The 22,273-nt window shown below is 37.1% G+C and overlaps 2 protein-coding genes across 2 annotated transcripts; one reads left to right on the forward strand and one right to left on the reverse strand.

The window, feature by feature from the left end:
• Positions 1-417: 417 nt before the first annotated feature.
• Positions 418-3,652, reverse strand: LOC149831345 (Remorin family protein). Its single transcript, XM_090012999.1, is given in 5 exon segments — positions 418-618; positions 1,676-1,757; positions 2,273-2,777; positions 2,937-3,483; positions 3,596-3,652. Coding segments are annotated over 5 exon segments (1,392 nt in total).
• A 14,915-nt stretch (positions 3,653-18,567) lies between these two features.
• Positions 18,568-19,545, forward strand: LOC149831346 (protein LURP-one-related 11-like). Its single transcript, XM_090013000.1, has 3 exons — positions 18,568-18,867; positions 19,101-19,313; positions 19,411-19,545. The coding sequence occupies exons 1-3, from the start codon at positions 18,568-18,570 to the stop codon at positions 19,543-19,545; spliced, it is 648 nt and encodes a 215-aa protein (XP_089869126.1).
• Positions 19,546-22,273: the final 2,728 nt, after the last annotated feature.

A 22,273-nucleotide genomic window follows, 5' to 3' on the forward strand; every position in this document is an offset into this window, starting at 1 on the left:
CAAGATTCTACAATGCCTGTTGGAAAAAACAAGAGAACACACAGTGACATATCTGAGCCTCAAATCGGCAAGCCCAGTCTCCCTATCAATCTGTAGAAACAAATATGGTCTCAGTATAGGGGTGAAAGCCCACATGGGTCCCCTGAACACAGCAGGGTAAGAATGGCAGAATGTCACACACAGTCTACTTTTTGAACATCACCCATGTCTCATTTATAAATAGTTATATCAATCCAACATCTCTCTCTCTCTCAATTCAATGCATGTTCCTCTCCAAGTCTCAGTAAGAACAGCTAAAATCCACAACCAAAACTGCAGGAAAAGCATCTACCGTCTTTCTAAGTTTTTTCTTGGAATTTGGAAATGAAAACAAAGTGGGTCGTGTTGAAAAATTTTATAACATTTACATCAGTGTTCTTATCGGAAACAGCCACAGGGAGAGCTTTCTTGGAAGGAGTCTTGGCTCTTCATCTTTTGTGATTGTTGGGTGGCTTTAAGCATGTGTTGGGAATGCTGAAACTGGGCGGCTGCCCTCCACTCCTCTGCCTTCCTGTGAACGACTGTCATTCTTTTCATGAGTTTTTCTTCAAGGTTTGACCTCATCTTCTGTATCTTCACCTACAGCAAATACAGTCAGCAAAAAGAGTTACATAGCAACCATGTTTAAGTTTTAAATTTTTCTCAGTGCAATTGAATCATCCAATGGCAAGAAAACCGCAGTATGCATTATAAAGAGAAGTTTAAGAATCCCCAGTAAAAATATTAACAAATCCAGCGTAACATGTGCTCCTATGGAGTTTGACCGTACTAACAGAACTCAAACAAACGGTAAGGAACCAAATAAATGAGACAAGCCTGCTTGTATACGATTTAATAGCAAAGTTATTGCATTGCCATAAGTATTCAAAGTCAAAGGTTAATCATATGCATGGTTGTTATAAAGTATAACAACCAAATCATCTTTGACAAATCGGACACAGGCTATTACTAGGAATGAAATCAAGGGTATTAATTTTTGGTCATTGAATTGAATGCCAACATGTCGTCAAAGTAAAATAAAGTAAAAGGATAACTAAGCATTGACACCAACCATGCTAAAGCCTAAAGAGGAAATTGAATAGAAACCATTCAATTTTTTTTTTATGGTCAACATAGCAATTGAACTAATATTACTCAATAAAAGATCCTCTGCTAGATAAAAAAATGCAATGACTTTGCGGTGTACCATTTTGATGGCAATGATCACGAATTCAAAAGTAGAATAGTCCAACAGCTACAAGAGCATGTGGGTTGCAAGGGCACAAGTGAAAACAAAATAGTATAAAAAAAGCACGGGGCTCAAGGTAGCAGGTGCAAACCAGAATTTTCCAGATATGAAAGAAATAATACTGGGATGCATGTGAGGCATTGGAATAGTCATTTCCCCGCCAAAATTTAGCATTAAGAAGACTCAAAAAGTACTCCGGCAAACTTGAGGAGAACAATCTCAAATGAGCCTTTATGCTTGATTCACAGTTTCCCAGAAAGAAAAGTGAGATTAAAGGCACCTTTGTTGGTCTACTATGACTGGTAGATTCTTGTTCTATGCTTGTATGACTACGAGAGGAGTAATTGTTTTGCAGTTATCAAATGCAAGGGAATAAAAAATTGAGAGAGGGAAAGCAGAGCAACCAACCTCTAGCTTTCTTGACTGAGCCTCTGCTTTTGCATTTTGCAGATTCACCCAAGCCTAAATTTTTGCTTCTTCCCTCTGATACCTAAAGATCAACAGACATTTAGCTCAAAAAGCTGAAAAACTTTGCCAACAAAGAAAAGAAAAAAGAAGAAAAAGATTTTGTTAAAACAATAAAGAAATCAACTTGTCCTTAAAAAAAAACTGAGAAATCAACTTGGCCCATTCTGTCACAGACAACTAGAACAGCTTGGTTCAAAATTAAAAAGCAGGAAAGAGAAATAGTTTCACACCAAACAAAAGAAACAAATAAGACGAACTAAAATCCCACAAAGGTTTTAGCTTTCCTGGTTGCCTTTTGAGAAAACACCCAATAAAGATTTTTCACCAAAATTTCAAAAAACAGAGAAAACTAAAACTTGTTTTTAGTTATTACTCTGATCGATTCAAAGCCCCGAGACCGGCTCAAAATCTGTGGAAGTTGATACGAAATTACAAATTTCTCAAGAAACAAAAGAAAAGAGAAACACCAACATAAACAATGCATTCAAAATATGAAAGGCACAAAAATGTGTTACTGCGTAAGTGCGTACCACTTACCTTATACAGCACTTGGTTTTCTCTTCATCTTCCCAAATAGAAGCTTTGCAATCTGCAACACTCTTCCTCCCAGTCCCCATCTCAAAATGTCTCAAACTCTTTGAGATTTCTTCTTCCTCTTCCTCTCTCGAACTCCAATTCGACGCGCTAAGATCAATGGAATTGAACTGATTCCCAAGCTCTAGCTTGGTAAAATGACAATCCTGAATCTCAGAGATGTCTATGGCTGAATTTACTGGACCACCCAGTGGTCCAGACCTTGTAGCTGGTGTATTATGCCTGGGAGGTGACGGTATCTTGATGGGTGTTGGGCACCTTGAATTCCTTGTGCTCCCAAGAGGTGTCATCTCTGTTCCAGAATCCCTGTGATGGACCTCTGCCACAACCTCAGTACCAGCATCCTTCATGGTTTCACATACTGAACTTCTAAATAAGAACCCTTCTTTCATTGGCTCACAATATCTAAGATTTAAAGCCACCGGTTCCACATTATCTGTGTATTTATCTGCATATACAGGAAGGAACCCTCAACAAAAGTATATTTTTCAGTAACAGTAGAAATATTTGGAACCGCAGCAACAGTACTAGTAGTATCAATAGCATTGCTTTTAACAGCATGAATGACAAGCAGCAGAAGAAGAAGAAAAAGGGTAAAAGGTGGTACCAAGAAAAGTAGATTCCTGACCAGAATGAAAAAGCCCATTGCTGCCACGTACTAAAGTTGGTGTCTTTTCATCTGAAGCTTTGTCTTTTTCAGCAAAAGGCTCAGTTTTGTAGATGGGAACTTGGCTTTGTTGCCTTGTGATCTTGTGGGGCTCAAGTTTCGTGACATGGGCAGGGGACTCATTGCATGAGGAGCTGATGATCCACTTCTCTGCATCATCCCATTTGGAAGGGAAGGGTTTTCTTGAGAAATTGGCAAGGGGTGACCCAATGGCGTTGAAACTGAAAACAGGTCTACCAGGGGTTGATGGAGCTTCCGGTAGCCTTGTTTGACCAATGAGCACACCTCCTCCTCCTCTTCTTCTATGACTAGGACTATCTACAAAACCTTTGGGCTCTGTCTTAGCCATGGGGAAGGACTTCACAAAATCTGAAGTCTCCCTCAGGTTGAGCTTGCATAGGGGATCAGGGTGGTGTAGAAATGAGTCTGCAAATGGGTTTTCTGTATCTTTGTTGAAAATGCTTGTGTTCCCCTCCAATGCTGATTCCTTGTATACCAACAAAGAGGGAAAAAAAAGAAGTCATTAGAAATCAGGATCAACTCAATAACCAATAGGAAGGAGAGCACAAAAAGAACTCAAAAAACTTGGGAGCTTTTACCTTGTTGGGTTGGAAAAGGTATGAGCTTTGGAGATGCTTTGATGTCTTGAGATCCATGGTGGAATGGGTGAGGTGGGATACTGACTTGTGGCTTTAGGAATCTCTTATCTATACTGGTATACTATGTTGAATTATTGCGGTTACTGAAACTGAAACCTGTTTCCAGAGAAAATGACAGGCCTAACAAGTGCACAGAAGCTTTACTGGTTGATGGGTAGCCATTGACTGTAGCAGACCTGATTCTTTTTCTTTTATGCTTTCCTGTGGAGATGCAGTGGAAGCCCTTGTCTGGTCTTATCGGAGAGAGAGAGTTTTTTAACGAAAGGCAAATCAAACTTTTATTGATAGAAACCTTACGAATAACATGTTGAGCAGTTGGTAGAGTGCAAAAATTCCAGACCATAAAGTGGATGATGAGAGCCTCTGAGAAAGCCATGCCACCTCCTCCTAAACCTGTAATAAATGAGGTGACCTGTCCTGACTAGGTTCAGCTTTGAGCCTCCTGTTCTCTGCACGCTCGACTGACCTTTAGATGGACAAGTTTTATATTAGTTACTGAGCGGTTAAAAAAAAAAATCTCATTTTTATGGATCCAGCCCTGCTTCCACATGGTGACAACTCAACACCTTCAATCTAAGTCATTTACCTCATGTTTTTTGCGTTGTCAACGATGAAGGAATAAGTCAAGTCGCGTGGGTTATGAATATACACAAAGCAGACAATGATTACAAAACAGCCTAATGCAATTCTTCAACTCGAGTACATTCAACAAAGAGATGTCTGACACAAGAGGTTGCAAGTTTAAATCCAATGGTATGGTTGTATAACGGGCAGGTTTAGAAGCAAAAAAATGTAAAAGGAGAGAAAAAATGACAGCTTAGAAAGATGAAAAGACAAAACGTGAAAGAATAGCTGGTGTTTGTTTTTGGGAAGCTTCCCGTTTGATCTATAAGGATGAATCAGATAGCCTCTCGTAACATTGAAGCCATGTCTTTTGTCTATTGTCTTCTTTGTCACTACGGGCCAAATTTATTTATATTATTTTACGGTTGATCTTTCAGCTTCTGTGAATCAAGAGCATAAAATAAAAACTAAGTTTGAATAAACAGGGTGAATCGAATATACTAATGGTGAAGGTATTAATATGCCCAGGTACTTTCCCTCAAAAAAAAAGAAAAATATGTCTCAGTACCAAACCTTCAACAACAACAACAACTACCCCTTCATCCCAAAACAATTGGGGTCGGCGATATGAACCAACAAAGAAAATCATTATGGGTCTTCCACATGAATCCTTCTCCTCCATTCATTTCTATCCAATGTCATGTCCTCGGTGAGGTTCAAAGCATTCATATCATTTCTTATCACCTCCATCCATGTCTTCCTAGGCCTACCCCGACTTCTTTTAACTAATATATTTTCCCATTTCTCCACCCTTCTAACTGGAGCATCATTAGGCCTTCGTCGAATATGTCCAAACCACCGTAAACGATTCTCTCTCATCTTATTTTCAATGGGTGCAACGCCTACCTTCTTACGTATCTCCTCGTTTCGAATCTTATCTTTTATTGTATTTCCACACATCCATCTTAGCATACACATCTCAGATACACTCATTTTTTGAATATGATGTCTCTGGGCAGCCCAACATTCCGTACTATATAGTAAAGCGGGCCTAATAGTCATCCTATAAAACTTTCCCTTCAACCGCAATGACATTCTACGATCGCACAACACTCCAGTTGCACTCTTTCATTTCATCCACCCAACCTTTATCCTATGATTTACATCTCCATCAATTTCTCCATACTTTTGAATGATAGATCCCAAATATTTGAAAGAATCATCCATCGGTATTTCGTGCTCACCAAGCTTCACTACACTCCCATCACTACTTCGTTGCTTACTAAATCATAGGACAGAGGTTGTTTTTTATAATTCTTTTAGAAGTTTATATTAAAATTCACTCTTGCCGTACAGTAAAACCCATCCTACAGAGTCGGGTGAAAAAGACAGACATTAAAAAAAAATTGAAATAATGAAAAAGACTGTTCTCCGAAATGAAGAAGTATTCCCTCATTGCAAGAGGAGGCGAGGATAAGCCTTGCCCCCCCCCCCCCCCCACAATTTCGGTGGGGGTGAGTCTTGTCATCACCTACCGTGAGGGCTTTATTAATAGCCCTCACAGTGGGTCTCCATTGCCCCCACCAAAATAGAGAGAAAGAGAGAGAATTGCAGTGAGAATAGAGAGTTTGAGAGAGCAAAGGAGATAGAGAAAGTTGTCGGAGCACTACTTTGTTATTTTTTTCTTTCTCTGTGTTTTTTAGAAGGCCGGTAGCCATGGTTGTGGACGTATTTGAAATAAAAAATCTAACAGTCATGACTGCTGACATTGTAACTGAGAGAGAGAAACTTCATATAGAGTCAGAGGGAAGGGGAGAAAGCCGACAACCAGGGGTTGCTAGCAACCTTGACCAGTGGTGTAGCTAGGATTCATGTGAGGGGGGGGGGGCAAACAGGGGTGTAGCAAAAAAAAATGTGTGATAGTCGGGGGTTCGGGGTAGCGCCCCCGATTTTTTTTTTTAGATAAAATAAAAAATGGCTACAATTATTAATAAAAATCTGTTTCATATGGACGAATCAAACTATTTGTTGCATTCAGGGTTGGGCTAGGATTGAGCTTTTTAAAAAAATAAATTTTTTTTTAACTGTTTCGGGAGGCAGGACTGGGCTACAACCCAGTCCTGCCCCCCCCCCCCCCCCTAGCTACGTCTTTGACCTCGACCCCTCGGATGAGTTGGTAGAGATGAATTGATCTGAGGGGACTCAGATCTATTAGGATTCAAATGAGTCAGTATGGGTAAGACCTAGACTAAACCCCTAACAAAAAAAGTTTCAACCAATCGAATCAGTCTAGATTGAATTGAACCGACTCAGTCTAACTGAACCAGTCTGAGTGTAAACCTAGATTGGGTAAGTCCAAACTGAGTCTAGTCAATGAGCCTTGAACTTAACTTGAACTAAATCGGTCCTGATCGAACTAGATCGAGTTGATCAGGTTGGGTCTAACAGGGTCTCAGTTTTTTGATTGGGTCTGGATTGAACTGGACCAGACTGAGTCTGGGTCCAATTTTGATCTAGTTGATTTGGATTGATCCAAGTTGAATCAGATCCAGACAGAACTGGGTCTGAATCTAGATGAATCAGAACTATATTTAGATCCAGTCTAAGACTATTCGGATTAGTTCTGGATCTAGATCAGAACTGGGTCTAAATCCAATATGTGAATAACTGGATCAATTTTGGATCTGGATCTAGATATAATTTATAATTAGTTATGGATCTAGTTTGGAATCGAAATAGATCCAGTTCAGCATATTTCAGACTGGATCAATTTTGGTTCCTGACTGGAATCGAACTGAACTAGTCCAGTCTGTTCCTGATCAAGACAAAACTAAACTCAGTTAGAATAGTTTAGGTTGAATCCAGTTACATAAATTAGATATGGATCCACACTTGTTAGTAAGCATATCCATTAAAGATTTTTTAGAGTTCAATTGAGTTTGAACCCAAACCCAATTGGGTCTAGACTAGGTTCAGTAAATCTAGTATTGTAAACTAAGACCAAACCCAGTATAACGTAGGTTGAGTTAGGTCAAATAGCACAAAGTTGAAATGATCAAATTATCCTTCTCTGTAATCCGAATTGAGTATGGTTTGGTGCATTGGATTCATATCACAGAAAAGAATCTACTTGTTTTATGGTTTCGACCAAACCAGATATATAAAAATCAAGGTCTGACAGACCACCTTAGGAGGGGTATTTTGATAATTTTGAAAATGTATAAATAATGTCTATTTATTAATATAAATATGCTTGCGTGGTGACGAGACAATATTATTAGAACCACATGAGACCCGACTACGACTAGAGTCTCATGTTTGCATTCGAGGTAAGAGATATTATAAGTAACTTTAGTTGTGAATAAATCATATTTATGTTGCATGCTATTGTTATCTCTCGTAAGTCAACATGTTTAGAAATATGACTTATTACCTAGCATGTATCTCTTGAGTGTGAGTATGATACTTATAAAATAACCTTGCATAAGTTAATTACAGTGAGATGAATGTATGCATATGTCGGTTGTGATATGACATGCATGCTAAAACGAAAAAAAAAATACTTTTTTGACGTGTCTATGTTATGTTCTTTGAATGACATGCGTTGTGATGAAAATTGTGATTAGCCCTTGAGTCTCTTGATTTAATTATATATTTTTTAAATTTAAATTAAGATTAGCATACTTAACCTATTAAATCCTAAAAGTGATGACCTATGAAAAGAGCTACTTGGTTTGCAACTAAAGTGAAGTCACCATAGAGAGTGAGTCATCGATGATTTAATATTGTAGAGATATTGCCTCGTCGCATGCTTAGTATGATAAAAGTGTGAATCCTAAGAAAATTTTAAAATTGAGAATGAGAAACATTGTAATGATTTCACACGATAACACTCGTAGGAGAATGAGTGAAACTGAAGATTGAAAGTAAGATTCATAATAATGAACTTAAGATATGACCTAGGATTTTAAATTCATACAATATTTAAAACTTTAAATAATCATAGATGATAGAAATCCACTTATAGATAGAAGATAGCATAAATCATGCCGAGTCTAACCTCATGGCTAGCTACCTATAGGGTCCCATTTTTTTTCACTGCAGTATTTAAGAGAATGTGGTTCATAGTTTGGTCAACAATGTAGAATTGAGTTGGTCTACATGGGTTGCTATACCCACATATGACTATGACCGACATAGCCGACCTAGTGTTATAATTAGCTACGAGTGAGTTGATAAAATTGGGAGAGTTAAAAAAAAAAAATTTAAGATACAAAACTTGTATAGTGTGTGGAAAACTAAACTCAGACTAGGGGCTTACAACTTACTAAAGTTTTAAGTTAGAGTTTTTATTACTTATAAATATTCTTTATTGAGTTGTAGACTCATTTCTTAAATAATTACAACTATACATTTCAAGTACACTAGTGGAAGCAAGACATGACCTAGCGACTATTTTGATCGAGCATCAAGAGACTATTGTTAGTTTATTTCTTTGTCAATAAACATTTGTGTAATGTGTATTTCTTTTATGTTATAAATGATGAATCTTGGTAAAGAATTTAAGTTTTATTTAAAAAAAAAAATTCTCTGCATGAATTTTGTATGTCTTTCCTCTGAAAAATAATACCAACTCGAACTCGAGAGATCTCATATTAGAATGTTACACATATTGCTTTCTCTTATCTTCCCAAGGTTTTTTACATACATGCCTAGTGAGAGAGAAAGTTTGAACTAGGTGCATAACTAGGAAATTGTAGGCATTTTAGTTCACATCATTCCCAAAGGCCAAGTGCCCCCTGCATGAACAACCAAATAATTAGGGCTAATATACAAAAGAAGAATGGTTATAGTTTGATAATGCAATGGAAGTTTTTTTTTCACTCTTATAAGAATCAAATAGGCATTGTTACCTTGTCTAATAATGGAAAACATTTTACTCCTCTTGGGTGAGGTGGTGGCCCCCAGATGATCCACCCTCCCATTCAGAGCAGATGGGCCCCTTCCACCCAACTAGTTGTGGGGTGAGCTCACCTATTCTAAACACCATTAGGGAGATGTGCAATGGCCTAGTGAGGTAGATAATCTTGAAACCTCCTCTAATTAACTTGTCTAACTAACTCGCCTTAATGCCGTGGAGTAAATCATTCCTCTCACAACAAAAACTCTCTCTCTCTTGTTTTGATCCAATCAGACTTCATGGATAGATCCAGCATGCTCAAAATAGTCGGAGCTGACTTTTGGATCATGTTTTCTTGATGAAAAAACACAAATTTATGATCCAAAAACACATTGTAGGCCATTGATTTTTGAAGCCTTATAAAAACATGCTTATGTGTTGAAATCAGATTATTTTAGAGCCAATTCTCACTAAACAAAACATGTAGGTCACATTTGCAAGGTTAGCTTTATGGAAAGAAAAACAAAAAATGAAGAAAAAGTGTTTGTACATCATGGTGAGGTGCCAATGCGTCAGATCTGGTTCTGACCCAAAGTGATTCCAAACCCAGATCTGTCTTCAACTTGCTGGTATCAGGTCGGCCACAGGTCCTATTGGGTCTGCTATAAGAAAAAACCATATATACCTGAGTCTTATAAAGATTACATGAACCAAACTTTGTCCGTACCTGGTAAAATAATAAATTTTTTATATTTTTAATATTAAAAAATAGTGTGTATTAATCGAAACTCTGGTTAGGCATGGGTCTGGTATGAAATTTCACCAATCATACTTGTCTTCATATACTAATCGGATCCTACCCGGTTTCTAATTGGACCTCCTTTCTGTCACCAAACCATGACCCTATAGGAAGGTCTGGGTCAAACCCGATCCATTGACACTCCTAGCCAAACGTTTGACAGAGAGCATAAAACCAAAGTCAGGTTCCACTTTGACATCCTACCTGTTGCAGAAAATATAAATGTATTGAAACCAACAGGCAGCCGTTAGCTTGAGGACTTATGTTTCAAATACACTAGAGAAGTCACCATTTGTTATTCCATTACCAAGAGATGGGAATTTTTGTAGTGATTCAATGGTTGTCTGTCTTTGTAGTTCAACAAAACTGGTTGCACGGAATCATGGTTCTTTAGTTCATGAAAGAGATGTGTTCTTCCTATCCAAGTCTGCCTACCATCCAAATTTAATGGCTTTCTGTTATTTGAACTCTTACTCTCTCAGTTTGCAGTTGGAAACAAACCATCTTTAGTCAGTATTCTGGATGGCTATGATCACTTGTCGTTTTGGCTGTTGAGTTCCACCTTTACTGCAGTAGAAAGCCTCTTCTAGCTGCTTAAAGAATTGAGCAGGTTAGCTACCTCAACGTTTTGTCCATTGTTGTTATAAGGTTGAACGAATCAAGGATCTGGTGATTTTGCAAAAGTACGTCTTCTTGCTCGAGGCAGGGCTGAGAAACGAGACAAGCCACTCATATTTGGACTCATGTTCAGCTCATAATTAAGCATTCGTTCAAACTCGTAAAATAAACGAAAATGATCATAATGTATGCCAAAAATAACACCTTTTTTGAGATGCTCTACAATTTTTGAAATCCACAAGATGTTCAAATTTGTAAATTTTTGGCATTAAAAAGGACCTTTTTTAACCTTCACACGAGAATTTCCTCCATATATGCAAACCTGCTTCCAAATATGAGAACATGTGAATTTTCTCTCTTATATGTGATTTTTCTCTTAAATATGTACATTTTCTCCCAAATATAAGAATATGTAATTTTTTTTACGAAAGTTCGGGCATGTGTGAGGTCATTCACATACATAGGAGTATTTAGTAAAAGAGGTTCACACATTTTGAGGACATTCACAACTAGAAAGTATAGTCATTTTTAGTATATATATAGTGAGTGGTAGTTACATACCGCTCACCTGGCGAAATGCCACCCGCATGCACTAAAAGGCATCGCTAAAGGATTTAACGATGCCTTTAAAATGTTGCTAGAGGCCTTAGCAGCGCTCTTGAAGCACCACTAAAGGTCTTTTAACCTTTAGTGACACTTTTGCAAATACTAGGTAGGAGGTCCTTTGCCTGACATGTCCTGACAACCACAAATACATTACAACATTCGCAACCATGAGTTACAAATGTTCCTAAAACGTGTGAACCTCCTTTTACGAAAATCGCATAAGAGGCACAAGCAAGATTATTTACTCCAATGTATGAGTACATTCACATGCGAAGGTCGGGGCATTCGTAAATGTAGGAATATTTAGTTTAAAAAAGTATTCATATTTTGGAAACATTCACAACTCATGATTGTGAATGTCCTCAAAATGTGAGTTGCAAATGTCCCCAAAATATGCGAGCCTCTTTTTAATAAAATTGCATAAGGGGCATAGGTAGGAGAACATTCGCAGGTACATGCTTATATTTCTTGTTTTATTGTGATTTTAGGATGAATCACATATTTAAGAGAAAATTCACATATTTTGAGAAATATCACATGTTTATGAGAAAAATTGCATATTCTCATATTTGAAAGAAAAAGCATATATTTAGGAAGAAATTCACATTCTCATATTTTGGGAGGACGTTTGCATATGGAAAAAATTCACTTTTGTGAAGGTTAAAAAGGTCTTTTTAATGCTAGTAATCTACGAATTTGGACATCAGGTAGATTTAAAAAATATAGTGTATTTTTAAAAAATCATAATTTTTGTTGTACAATATGATCATTTTTCGTAAAATAAACTTGACAAGTCAACTATTCGGGCAATGCAGATGATGAATACAATGAAGGTGACAGTCATTAATTATAGAACCACTTATATGCCAGAAACTGATGTACTTGGAACTTTTTGCTCAATAAAAGACTCACCAAGGCATTGGTAGACACATGTTTAACAAATAACTTCATCTCTCGTGAAAAAGCAGAACATTTTGTATTGCAATGAGAGAAGAAGAAGAGCCACATAAAAGTGGTGAACTCCGAAGCAAAAGCAATTTATGGTGTTATTTGTAATGCGTCAATGTTAATCCATAACTGGTAAAAAATGACCACTTTTTCAATACCACTAATGGATAATTTCAAAGTCATTATTGGGATGAAATTTTTAAAAAGTAATAAGGTAGTGCCAATGCCTCACCTGAACACTTTTAACTTTAAATGTGAGAATCAACTCTATATGATAGTCATGTTGCCTATAGAGAAGCCTTGTGAGCACTTTATGTCTACACTCTAACTGAAAAGCCTTGTGAGTACTGATGCAACATTTCTCATCATAATCCTAGCAACAAAAGAAGTGGGAGCAGGCATTGATGTCTCAGGGGCTCTAGTGCCCGTGTTAAAGGAGTTTGGTGAAATTATGTTCATTGAACTACCGAAGAAGCTACATCTGAGGCGTGAGATAGATCATCAGATCAAGCTAGTGTTGGGTGCATGACTACCTGCAATTGCTTCATATCATATGGTAATTTCTGAATTGCAGAAACTGCATAAGCAATTGGATTACATGCTTAAAGTAGGGATCATCTAACCGTCCAAAGCTTCTTTTTGGGCACTTGTGCTATTTCAGTCTAAGCATGATGGATCGAAGCATCTGTGCATCGACTATAGAGCATTGAATAAATTGACAGTGAAGAACAAGTATATACTTTCTTTGATCACAGACTTATCTGATCAACTCAAAAAAGCTCAGGTTTTCTAAGTTGGACCTGAGATCAGGTTATTGGCAAGTAAGAGTAGCTCAATGAGACAAAACCAAGACCACTTTGTGTGATACATTATAGGGCATTCAAATTTCTTGTTATGTTATTCGGTCAGATGAATGTGCCTGCAACCTTCTCAACCTTGATGAACAAAATTTTTTACCTGCACCATTATAAGTTTGTCATGATTTACTTGAACGACATAGTGGTGTACAATGATTCTATGGAAGAGCATATTCAACACCTTAATATTGTGTTTTGAACTCTGAAAGTTCACAAGTTGTATGTCAAGAAGAAAAAATGCATATTTAGACATGTGAAAATTTACTTCCTTGACCATGTTGTGGGAGGAGGCAGATTGAAAATGAACCACAAGAAGGTTGAAGTTATTTAAGAGTGGGAACCACATGATAAGGTTCTCAAATTACATTCTTTCTTTAGACTTGCCAACTACTATCGATAATTCATTAAAGAATATCCTCATATCGTCGCCCCACTCACTCATTTGTGAAAGAAAGACAGGTCATGGCTATAGTCTAATGCGTACCAAGAAGCTTTTGAGAAGCTAAAGTGCGCCCTGACAGTTGAACTTGTGATAAGGTTACCAGATTGCCAATAGTCATTCGAAGTATAGACTGGCGTATCTCACATTGCGATTGGAGGGGTGTTGCTTCAGGAAGGACATCCCATTGCATTTGAGAGTCGATGATATATTATGCATGAGCGTGAAATGTTAGCAGTCATGCATTATCTTCGTACATTGAGATATTATCTTTTGAAGTCATAATTCATTGTGCACACTGACAACCTTGCGACAAGTTACTTTCAGACTCAGAAGAAGCTGGGTCCAAGATGAGCCCGCTGGCAAGAGTTTTTGGCAGAATTTGATATGGTCATAGAGGAGAAGTCAAGCAAGACAAATGTTGTTGCTGATGCCTTGTGTCAAAAGGCAGAACTTATAACACTACTCTCTTGAGATGACAATGTTAACCAACCAACGAACAATCTTCTCAAGTAAGTTTGACAAGCATTGAGAAATGATTTGATAGCTCAACAACTGATCACACTGATAAAGATAGGAAAAACACAAAGATTTTGGTTGGACAATTTTCTCTGCTCTATGGAAGATTATTTGCATATTCTGCAACAAGATACTCTATGAAGGCACTTAATGTATGAGTGCCATGATACCATTTGTGCGGGTCACCCAGGATAACAAAGGACTTTGGCATTGTTAAAATATGCATTCTACTGGCTGCAAATGTGTGATGATATAGATGCCTACGTGCAAACTTGCTTGATCTGTCGGCAAGATAAGTCTGTCAACTAGAGACCTACATGATTATTGGAGTCGCTACTAGTGCCTAGTCATCTATAAAGAGTGTATCTCCATGGATTTCATCCTCAACATACCAAAAGCTCAAGGTTGTAGTTTAATTTATGTAGTCATGGATAGGTTTTTGAAGTTTGCTATCTTTGTGCCTGCCCCTGCCACCTGCTCAGTTGTTGATGCCACAAAGTTGTTCATGTAGAATGTGATTAAGTATTGAAGAATACCCAAAAACATTGTTAGCGACAGAGACACCCGCTTCACAGAGAAATTTTGGCAAGAAGTAATTCTCTTGATGAGATGAATTTGCATTTCAGCACAAGTTTTCATCCTCAAACTAATGGGCAAATAGAGGATCAACAACATGCTGGAGAAATATCTTCGACACTTTGTTGCTACAACCTTCAAAAGAATGAGTCATCCGACCATAGTTTATTTAAAGTTACAATAAGACAACAACTGCAGGATCCACACTCCTTTGTCATGCGAGGACGTGCAAAAGTGCCTTAGCATACCAATTTGTCAGAAACTGGTAGGATCAAACAGAATTGAAAAAATTGTATCTAAACATGGTGACCAAGCGTATGAAGAAATAGGTGAACGAAAAGTGTCAGCCAACAAAGTTTCATGTGGGAGATAAGGTATTGGTAAAGCTCTTCCCTGACAACACAACTATCTTTTGGAGTCACTACCGAGACCTCATTCACAAATATGACGGTTCCTTCACTATCACCAAGCATGATGGAAACTTGGCATATAGACTTGACTTACCATCAAATTTTCAAGTGCATTCAGTCTTCTATATGTGCAACCTGAAGCCATTGCATTTTGAGTCGAGTGGATTTGGACAAAAAATTGACTCGTGAAACATGGCTCTCATTGTTCAACCTAAACTAGTAATATTGTTCTAGACTGCCATATTTTTTACTTTTTGCATCTGATGTATATACCTTTTTAGCACTCTTCAGTGCCATATAAATGGAAGCTCCCCCGTATACTTTGGTAATGAGCCCCTCTCCCCCTCTTTATCTCTCTCTATGTACTTTGCTTATGCTTACTATAAAGAAAGTTTATACATTTTTGTCTCATTGCCCTTTTTGTGTTTGTGCATACATGTACTTTTTCTTATGCTCTTGTGCGAGTGTTGAGAGTTTGCATGTGTGCTTAAAATTGATGTTTGCATGAAGGCAGCATCATGGAGGCCTTCGCTTCTAAGCCCATGACAAATATAATCCTTTATATTTTTTACAATATGATATTTGCTTCATGCCCAATAACCATCAAAGTTAATACGAGTGTATTATTGCATCATAGTAACGCTAGAGATAAAAGATGATAGCTTGACAAATGCCTAATGCTTTTACATAGAGAAGTCTCAAACTATAAAAAGAAAACCTACGATGTCTATTCTATGACTTATACCTAATTAAAAGAGGTCTAAAAACAAACTCAAAGATCATGGTTTCAAAAGTTGATTAAGGTTAAACTTAAAAAGTAGAGGACACAATTAAGAAGCCTTAAAACCAAAATTACTTTTGGAGTGGCTTTAGAGTGCATTTATCTAGAATGCATGAATTGCACCCGGTGGCGCTACGTTAAGTAGGGCGGTCAATGGGTTGGGTAACCAACCCATTAGGGTGTACCGAATCCCCCACAAATAACAAACAATATCCAGATCCGGGCATGAGAGAGAGAGAGAGAGAGAGAGAGAGAGAGAGATGTAAAAGATTAGGGTGGGTACTGCCACCCTGTGGTTGGGTCAGGGTGAGCACTTCCCAACCCTGAACCGAACCCCCTGTTGGGGTTGAATATATCAACTGTTGGATCATGTATTTTCAATGAAAAAAATATCACTTTTGGATGCTTGAATATTTAGTAAAGATTATGAGCCTCTGATTTTAAAGTTTTAGAAAATGTTTTTTATGCATCATAATTGGATGGTTCAAGACCTGGTCCTTATAAAACCGACCTTGTAAATCACATATCTGCAGTTAGATGCAAGAGAATAGAAATAAAAAATCTAGGAAATTCATGGTTCACACGGTAATTCTCATATTTTAGTGACTCACTCACACACTCTCTCGTTATATATATATATATATATATATATATATATATATGAGTGTATTATTGGAGAAATGCCTTATAGATCATATCTAAATGGTCTCATATTCTAATGACTCTCACTCAAATTTAAAGCTTCACGGTAATTCTCATATTCTAGTAATTGTTAAAAGGCAGACAAATTGACAGTTCTGACCTTACAATAAGACCAGTTTGCAAAATGTAACGTTGGGACTAATTTGTAAAAAAAATCAATAAACTAACAACTATTTTGATGAGGGGCATTTTGGTGACCAGTTTTACCATGGTTAGTGTTTGACCATAGTCAAACTAACAGCTGTTGACAGAAGGATCAATTTGCAATAACATGAGATGGAAGGCAGTGACCATTTTGTAAATGGGCTAAAAGCCAAGACCAATTTGCAAAAAAACCATTTTTTTGTTCTTTTGACTGGCAAGCTGAGGTTAGGCAGACCTTGACCATAGATTACAGCAGGTTATATCACACATTAGAGATGATTCAAATCTGGGATCCAGTCTGGAGGTTTATCCTTCCAAATGCGATCCTCTCTCCAGTATGTAGGTCAGACCACGAGAGCCATATTATTACCTTTGTCTATATTGAACCATCTGAATGTCAACACCATGGTTAAGGTTTTTATCTGTTCTTCGGATGATGCCCTCTTTTGTACTAATCGATGCAAAGAACAGTTTGATGAGCTTTTAAGATCCTGCAAGAGTTTTAGCATATCTAGTGTTGGATTATTAGCAAATTAAGAATAGGGGTGTCAATAGATAGGGTCTGACCTGGATCCAACCCCTACCAAACTCTAAGGGATCAGGATTTGATGATAAATAAGAAGGTTCGATTGGAATCTGGGCCAGACACCAAGGGTCCAATTAATATATGGAGCCAGGTATGATTTGTAAAATTTTATATCAAACCTGGGCCCGACCCGAGTTTTGACTAAGATTCGCAATTTTTCAATGTAAAAAAGATAAAATATTATTTCACCAGGTACGGTCTGGTTCTGATTCATATAATCCTTATAGGATCTGGGTATGCTTTCTCTTATGGTGGGCCCGATGAGACCCAAGTCCAGACTCGACATCATCGTCTCAAATCAGGTCTGGGTCTGGTTCTACCTGAGTCCAAACGAAACCCTCCCGTTGACACCCCTAGTAAATTAACATTTTCGTTTATCTTGTTTAATATGCTAGCATCCGAATGAATGTAATTCATGAAATTTTTTGTTGGAAAATAGAGGGTCTCCTGTGTTATTATTTAGGTGCTCCAATATTTATTGGAAGACTTAAAAGCATCCACTATGATGTGGGAGTTTGTAAAAATCCAAAATCAAGTTCACAACTAAAGTGGTAAAAGGTAGGGGTGTCAACGGGTGGGGTTTGGTTCAGACTCAAATAAAACCAGACTTAAACCTAAAACCAGACTTAGACCTGATTTGAGATGTTGGTACAGGGTTTGGACCCAGGTCCAAGAAAAATCATACTTGAATCTTATAAGGATTACATGAACTAAACCCTAACCAAACCCAGTGAAATAAATTTTTTTATCCTTTTTATATTGAAAAATAGTGGATCTCTTTATGTAAGCAGTCGGTATGACATTCATGGGCTACCATCGGAATCTCCTTTGTAAGTAACCTGTTGTCAAGGAGGTTTGATGACATTCATTCGTGAGCTACCATGCGAACCTCATTTAACTGATCAAAGTCCGCAAATGTACGATGACAGAGGTTTGTTAGTGCTAAAGATAAAAATGTCTTAAAAAAGTGGGGCATATGTAATTATGGACATGGTAGATAATGCAAATTATGAGGCATTTTAGGAAACGAGACATTTTGCAAGGATAATGCTGTCATTTTAGTCAGCTACAAGGGAATACATATCACTAAATAAGATAGAGAGATATGCTAGAGATATCATGTCAATCCAAGCCGCCCATCACTACTTTATATGTGAAAAGCATTTTAAAAATCAACATCGTTATCCAAACATTACAGAAGTCATAACAGAACCTGGAAGATTTTCTTTATATATCAAGAGCTATTGTGCTTCAACCTCTTAAACCATGTGTTTTTTTGCTCAAAAGTGCATTGTTAGAATATAACTGGATATTTAGATTAACTAAAATAACACATCTTTTAGCAACTTTATCAACTTCAAGTCAAAAAGGTCCATCCCTCCATTTTTGTCACTATAAAAGCTGCACAAGTCTCATCTCTTTGGCATCCATCAAGCCTCTTTCCTTTTCTTTTTTGGCAAATAATGCCTAAGGTTTATCCAAAGTATTCCTTGCCATCATCCTCCTCGTTGTCGTCTTCTGTTTTGTTGACACCATCCCCATCTCCTGCATTACCGTTGGAGGCATCACCCAAGTACACCACAATTAAGCAAGAAACTTTCACTGTTTGGATGAAATCTTTGCTCTTCAACTGCAATGGATGCACAGTCTTCGACTCTAATGGCCAAATCATCTATCGAATCGACAAGTACGGGCGTGAGTTCAGCGATGAAATTTATGTCATGGATCGTTGTGGAGATGTCTTGTTTACCTTACTCAAGAAGGTAGCGTATCAATCTCCATTCATAATATGTTGGTTTAGGAAAGATCAAGTGCACTTGCATGTATCTGCTGTCAATTTGTTAGATAGCTGTCCATTCTAAAGATGTATATAACTATATTCTGTTTTCACTAAATTCATTTAGATCATGTAAAGGATTTTGGAAGCAAAAGAGAAGATTTAATCTGGCCACAGGACTTTGTAGAATGAAATTTGATTGCGTCTTCACTTGTGCAGCAATTGTGCTTTGCTGGGCACTGGGAAGGATACAAGTATGAGCAAAGAGAACCATGGTTCAAGGTCAAGAACTCCTGGTTTTCTAAAGGGCACTCTGTCAATAATATCACCATTTCAGGAAGAAATCAATCCATCTGCTACAAGGTAGAAGGGTCAGTGAGAAAACCAGAATTGAAGATAGTTGATCCTGCAAGAAGCCTTGTTGTAGCACAAGTAAGAAGAAAGATGGCCACTTTCTCACATTTCCTTCATATTTAGTCTATTTATTGTTTGATAAAAAATGGTTCAACGAAATGGGTTTCTTGGGCAGGTGAAGAGGAAGAAATCAAGCTCCGGAGTGGTGTTGGGTGATGATGTATTGAGCCTAGTGGTGGAGCCAAAAACTGACCATTCCCTTATTGTTGGTATAATTGTTGTGCATAATCTTATGAACCACAAAATGTGAGGATGTATAATAATTTTCTCTTTAATCTGTTTTCGTTGGTTTTACTTTTGTTGTTCATCTTTGATCAAGCAAATAGGTGTGCATAAGTGTGGAAAATTTGAGAGAAAATTAATAGAACCAAAGCTCACAAAAAACGGTCGTAAAAATATTAATAGAATAAAAATGAGATGGGCAAGCATCGGATATGACTCAGTGGAAGGAGATCAGATCAGGTGATATGTGAAAACACAAATTTTTTACTATTTGAAATCACCATTAGTCCGCAGACTTCATCACCACCATTCATTGCCAAAAGAGAGAGACCCACCAAAACCTCCTGATGTCATCATTATACAAAGATGGAGGCTAGGGACGTAGTGATTTCAAAACACAAAAAGTTTGTATTTTGATGTATCACTTGATCTGACCTCCAGTGGAAGAGCATCTGGTGCTTTTTCACCCATGCCATCTTCACTCTTCTTTTATATTGTTTTTTTTATATGGGAAGCTGTCAATATTTATCCTTTTATATATGTGGAATGTAAGATGCATGTCAATGGGTCGGGTTTGGTTCAGATCCATGTAGAATCAGACCCAAACCTGACTTAAGATGATGGTACCGGGTCTGGACCCGTGTCTAATCGGACTCACCATAAGAGAAACCATACCGGAATCTTATATAAGAATTGTATGAACCAGACCCAGACCATATATCATAAAATTATATTTTTTATCATTTTTACATTGAAAAACTATGGATCTTAATCAGAACTCAGATTGGGCCAGGGTCTGGTATAAAATTTCACAAACCATACCCGTATTCATATATTAATTGAATCCTTTGAGTCCAACCCGAATTCTAATTGGGCCTTCAAATCAATGGAAAAGTGCCGTGCTCATATAAGTTAGCCCCAGTTTTTTCCACCACTTTTACTTTTTATGTGCAAATCCTTCCATACTTCTCCCATATGTGAAGGCTGAACTGACAGTTTTTTTTTTCAGAAATACGTGTCTTTTCCCATTAAAGGCCCTACCCTTCCATGAGAATGAAACAAACGGGCCCCTAAGGGTGTTTGTTAGATGTTCATTAGGAGGAACGACTTTCACATGAAAATGTTTTGACTTTTGGGGAAGAACCTCAACATGGGAGGAAGTGTGATTGCATTTTCATGTGAAAACCTTAATTTCATATGAAATGGGATGAAACAAATTATGGCCCCTTAAGGCACATTTGGAAGTAGGAAAATGATAGAAAAATGCTAGTGAAAAAAAAGGTACAAATTTTTCCAGTTTTTTCTAAAAGTTTTTCATATGAAATTTTTCTTTGTTTCCATGATGGAGTAAGTTTTCATATGACAAGTCTCTCTCTCTCTTCCAATTTAATTTTCATGTCACACAAATAAAGAAATTTTTTATATGAGAACTCATATATAATTTTTTGTGTCATTTGATTTTTTTCTCACTTTCAAGATGCCCTTAGTGTAGGGACATCAAGTTAATTACAACCTTATTTTGCAGTGAAACAGATCCAATACAATCTGCATTCAAGCTTAACGCAATAGGTTCCATTTGCTACTGTACTTGGACCTACAGGATCCAATTAGTATATGAATCCAAGTGGCATTTATTCATTTTTCAAATGAGTTCAACCCAATCTAATTTTGATGTTAAAAATGGAAAATATTTGGTACTATTGAAGGTATGAAATTATTGAGTAAAAAATTTATATATATATATATATATATATATATATATATATATATATATAGAGAGAGAGAGAGAGAGAGAGAGAGAGAGAGAGAGAGAGAGAGAGAGAGAAAGAACCTTATGGACGCGATCTGCAATAGTGCAATGTCTGTTTAGTAGAAATGTAGTTTTGAATCATGTGATTGGGACACGTATATATCCAAGTTTTCTAAGGACTGCAAATATCATTGACCACAAAGTATTAAAGTTTTACAACTCAAAAATCACGTTTTTAGGTGAAAAATATATGATCCAAGGTCTGATCCTCAGTAAACAAACCATACCAAATACTTTTATGTAGTAACATTGAGCTGATACAGCTTGCAATTACTATTTCAAGCTCAATAGTTCTGTACCTTCATTAGTATCAAACATAAATCCTATTAAATAAGAAAAAATATATGGTAGTTTTGTACCATGATACCATACAGTGGTACCTAGCCCCAAAACGTTAGATCCAATTAGCATGATTTATTTACTATATTAAAAGGTTTTATCCTTTCTAAACCACCACAAGATTTTAGAAATAGTGAATACAACATGATAACCATGATTCAAAGGTCAGATTTTGCTTTTGAAGCTTAGAATAACATAAGTTGAGTGTATATGCACCCACTGGACTTGGATTCAATCAGACTCACCATATGAAAACCATACCCCGAATCCTATAAGGATTACATCAACTAGACCCGGGCCATACCCAGTAAAATATTTTTTTTTTCCTTTTTACATTGAAAAAATATGGATCTTAGTCAAAACTCAGGCCGAGCTCAACTCTGGTATGAAATTTCAGAAACCATACTCGACTCCATATATTCGAACCCTTCTAGTTCAACCCGAATTCTAATTGGACCTTCTTATTTATCACCAAACTCTGTCCTATAAGATTTGGTACCAATTGGATATGGGTCAAACTCAACCCATTGACACCCCTACATGAGTCCACTTATTCATGAACGGATCAATGGCTCATCCTCTTATATCACCCAACCTATGTCACAGG

The sequence above is a fragment of the Nuphar pumila genome, chromosome 7 (assembly GCF_984573655.1).
Source record: "Nuphar pumila chromosome 7, dmNupPumi1.hap1.1, whole genome shotgun sequence".
NCBI classification, from domain to species: Eukaryota; Viridiplantae; Streptophyta; class Magnoliopsida; order Nymphaeales; family Nymphaeaceae; genus Nuphar; species Nuphar pumila.

Bases quoted from the DNA above. Each gene is read 5' to 3' on its own strand.
- LOC149831346 (XM_090013000.1), top strand. From the start codon at position 18,568: ATGCCTAAGGTTTATCCAAAGTATTCCTTGCCATCATCCTCCTCGTTG. The intron at 18,868-19,100 runs GTAGCGTATCAA...TCACTTGTGCAG, and splicing joins TGTTTACCTTACTCAAGAAG to CAATTGTGCTTTGCTGGGCA. The intron at 19,314-19,410 runs GTAAGAAGAAAG...TTTCTTGGGCAG, and splicing joins GAAGCCTTGTTGTAGCACAA to GTGAAGAGGAAGAAATCAAG.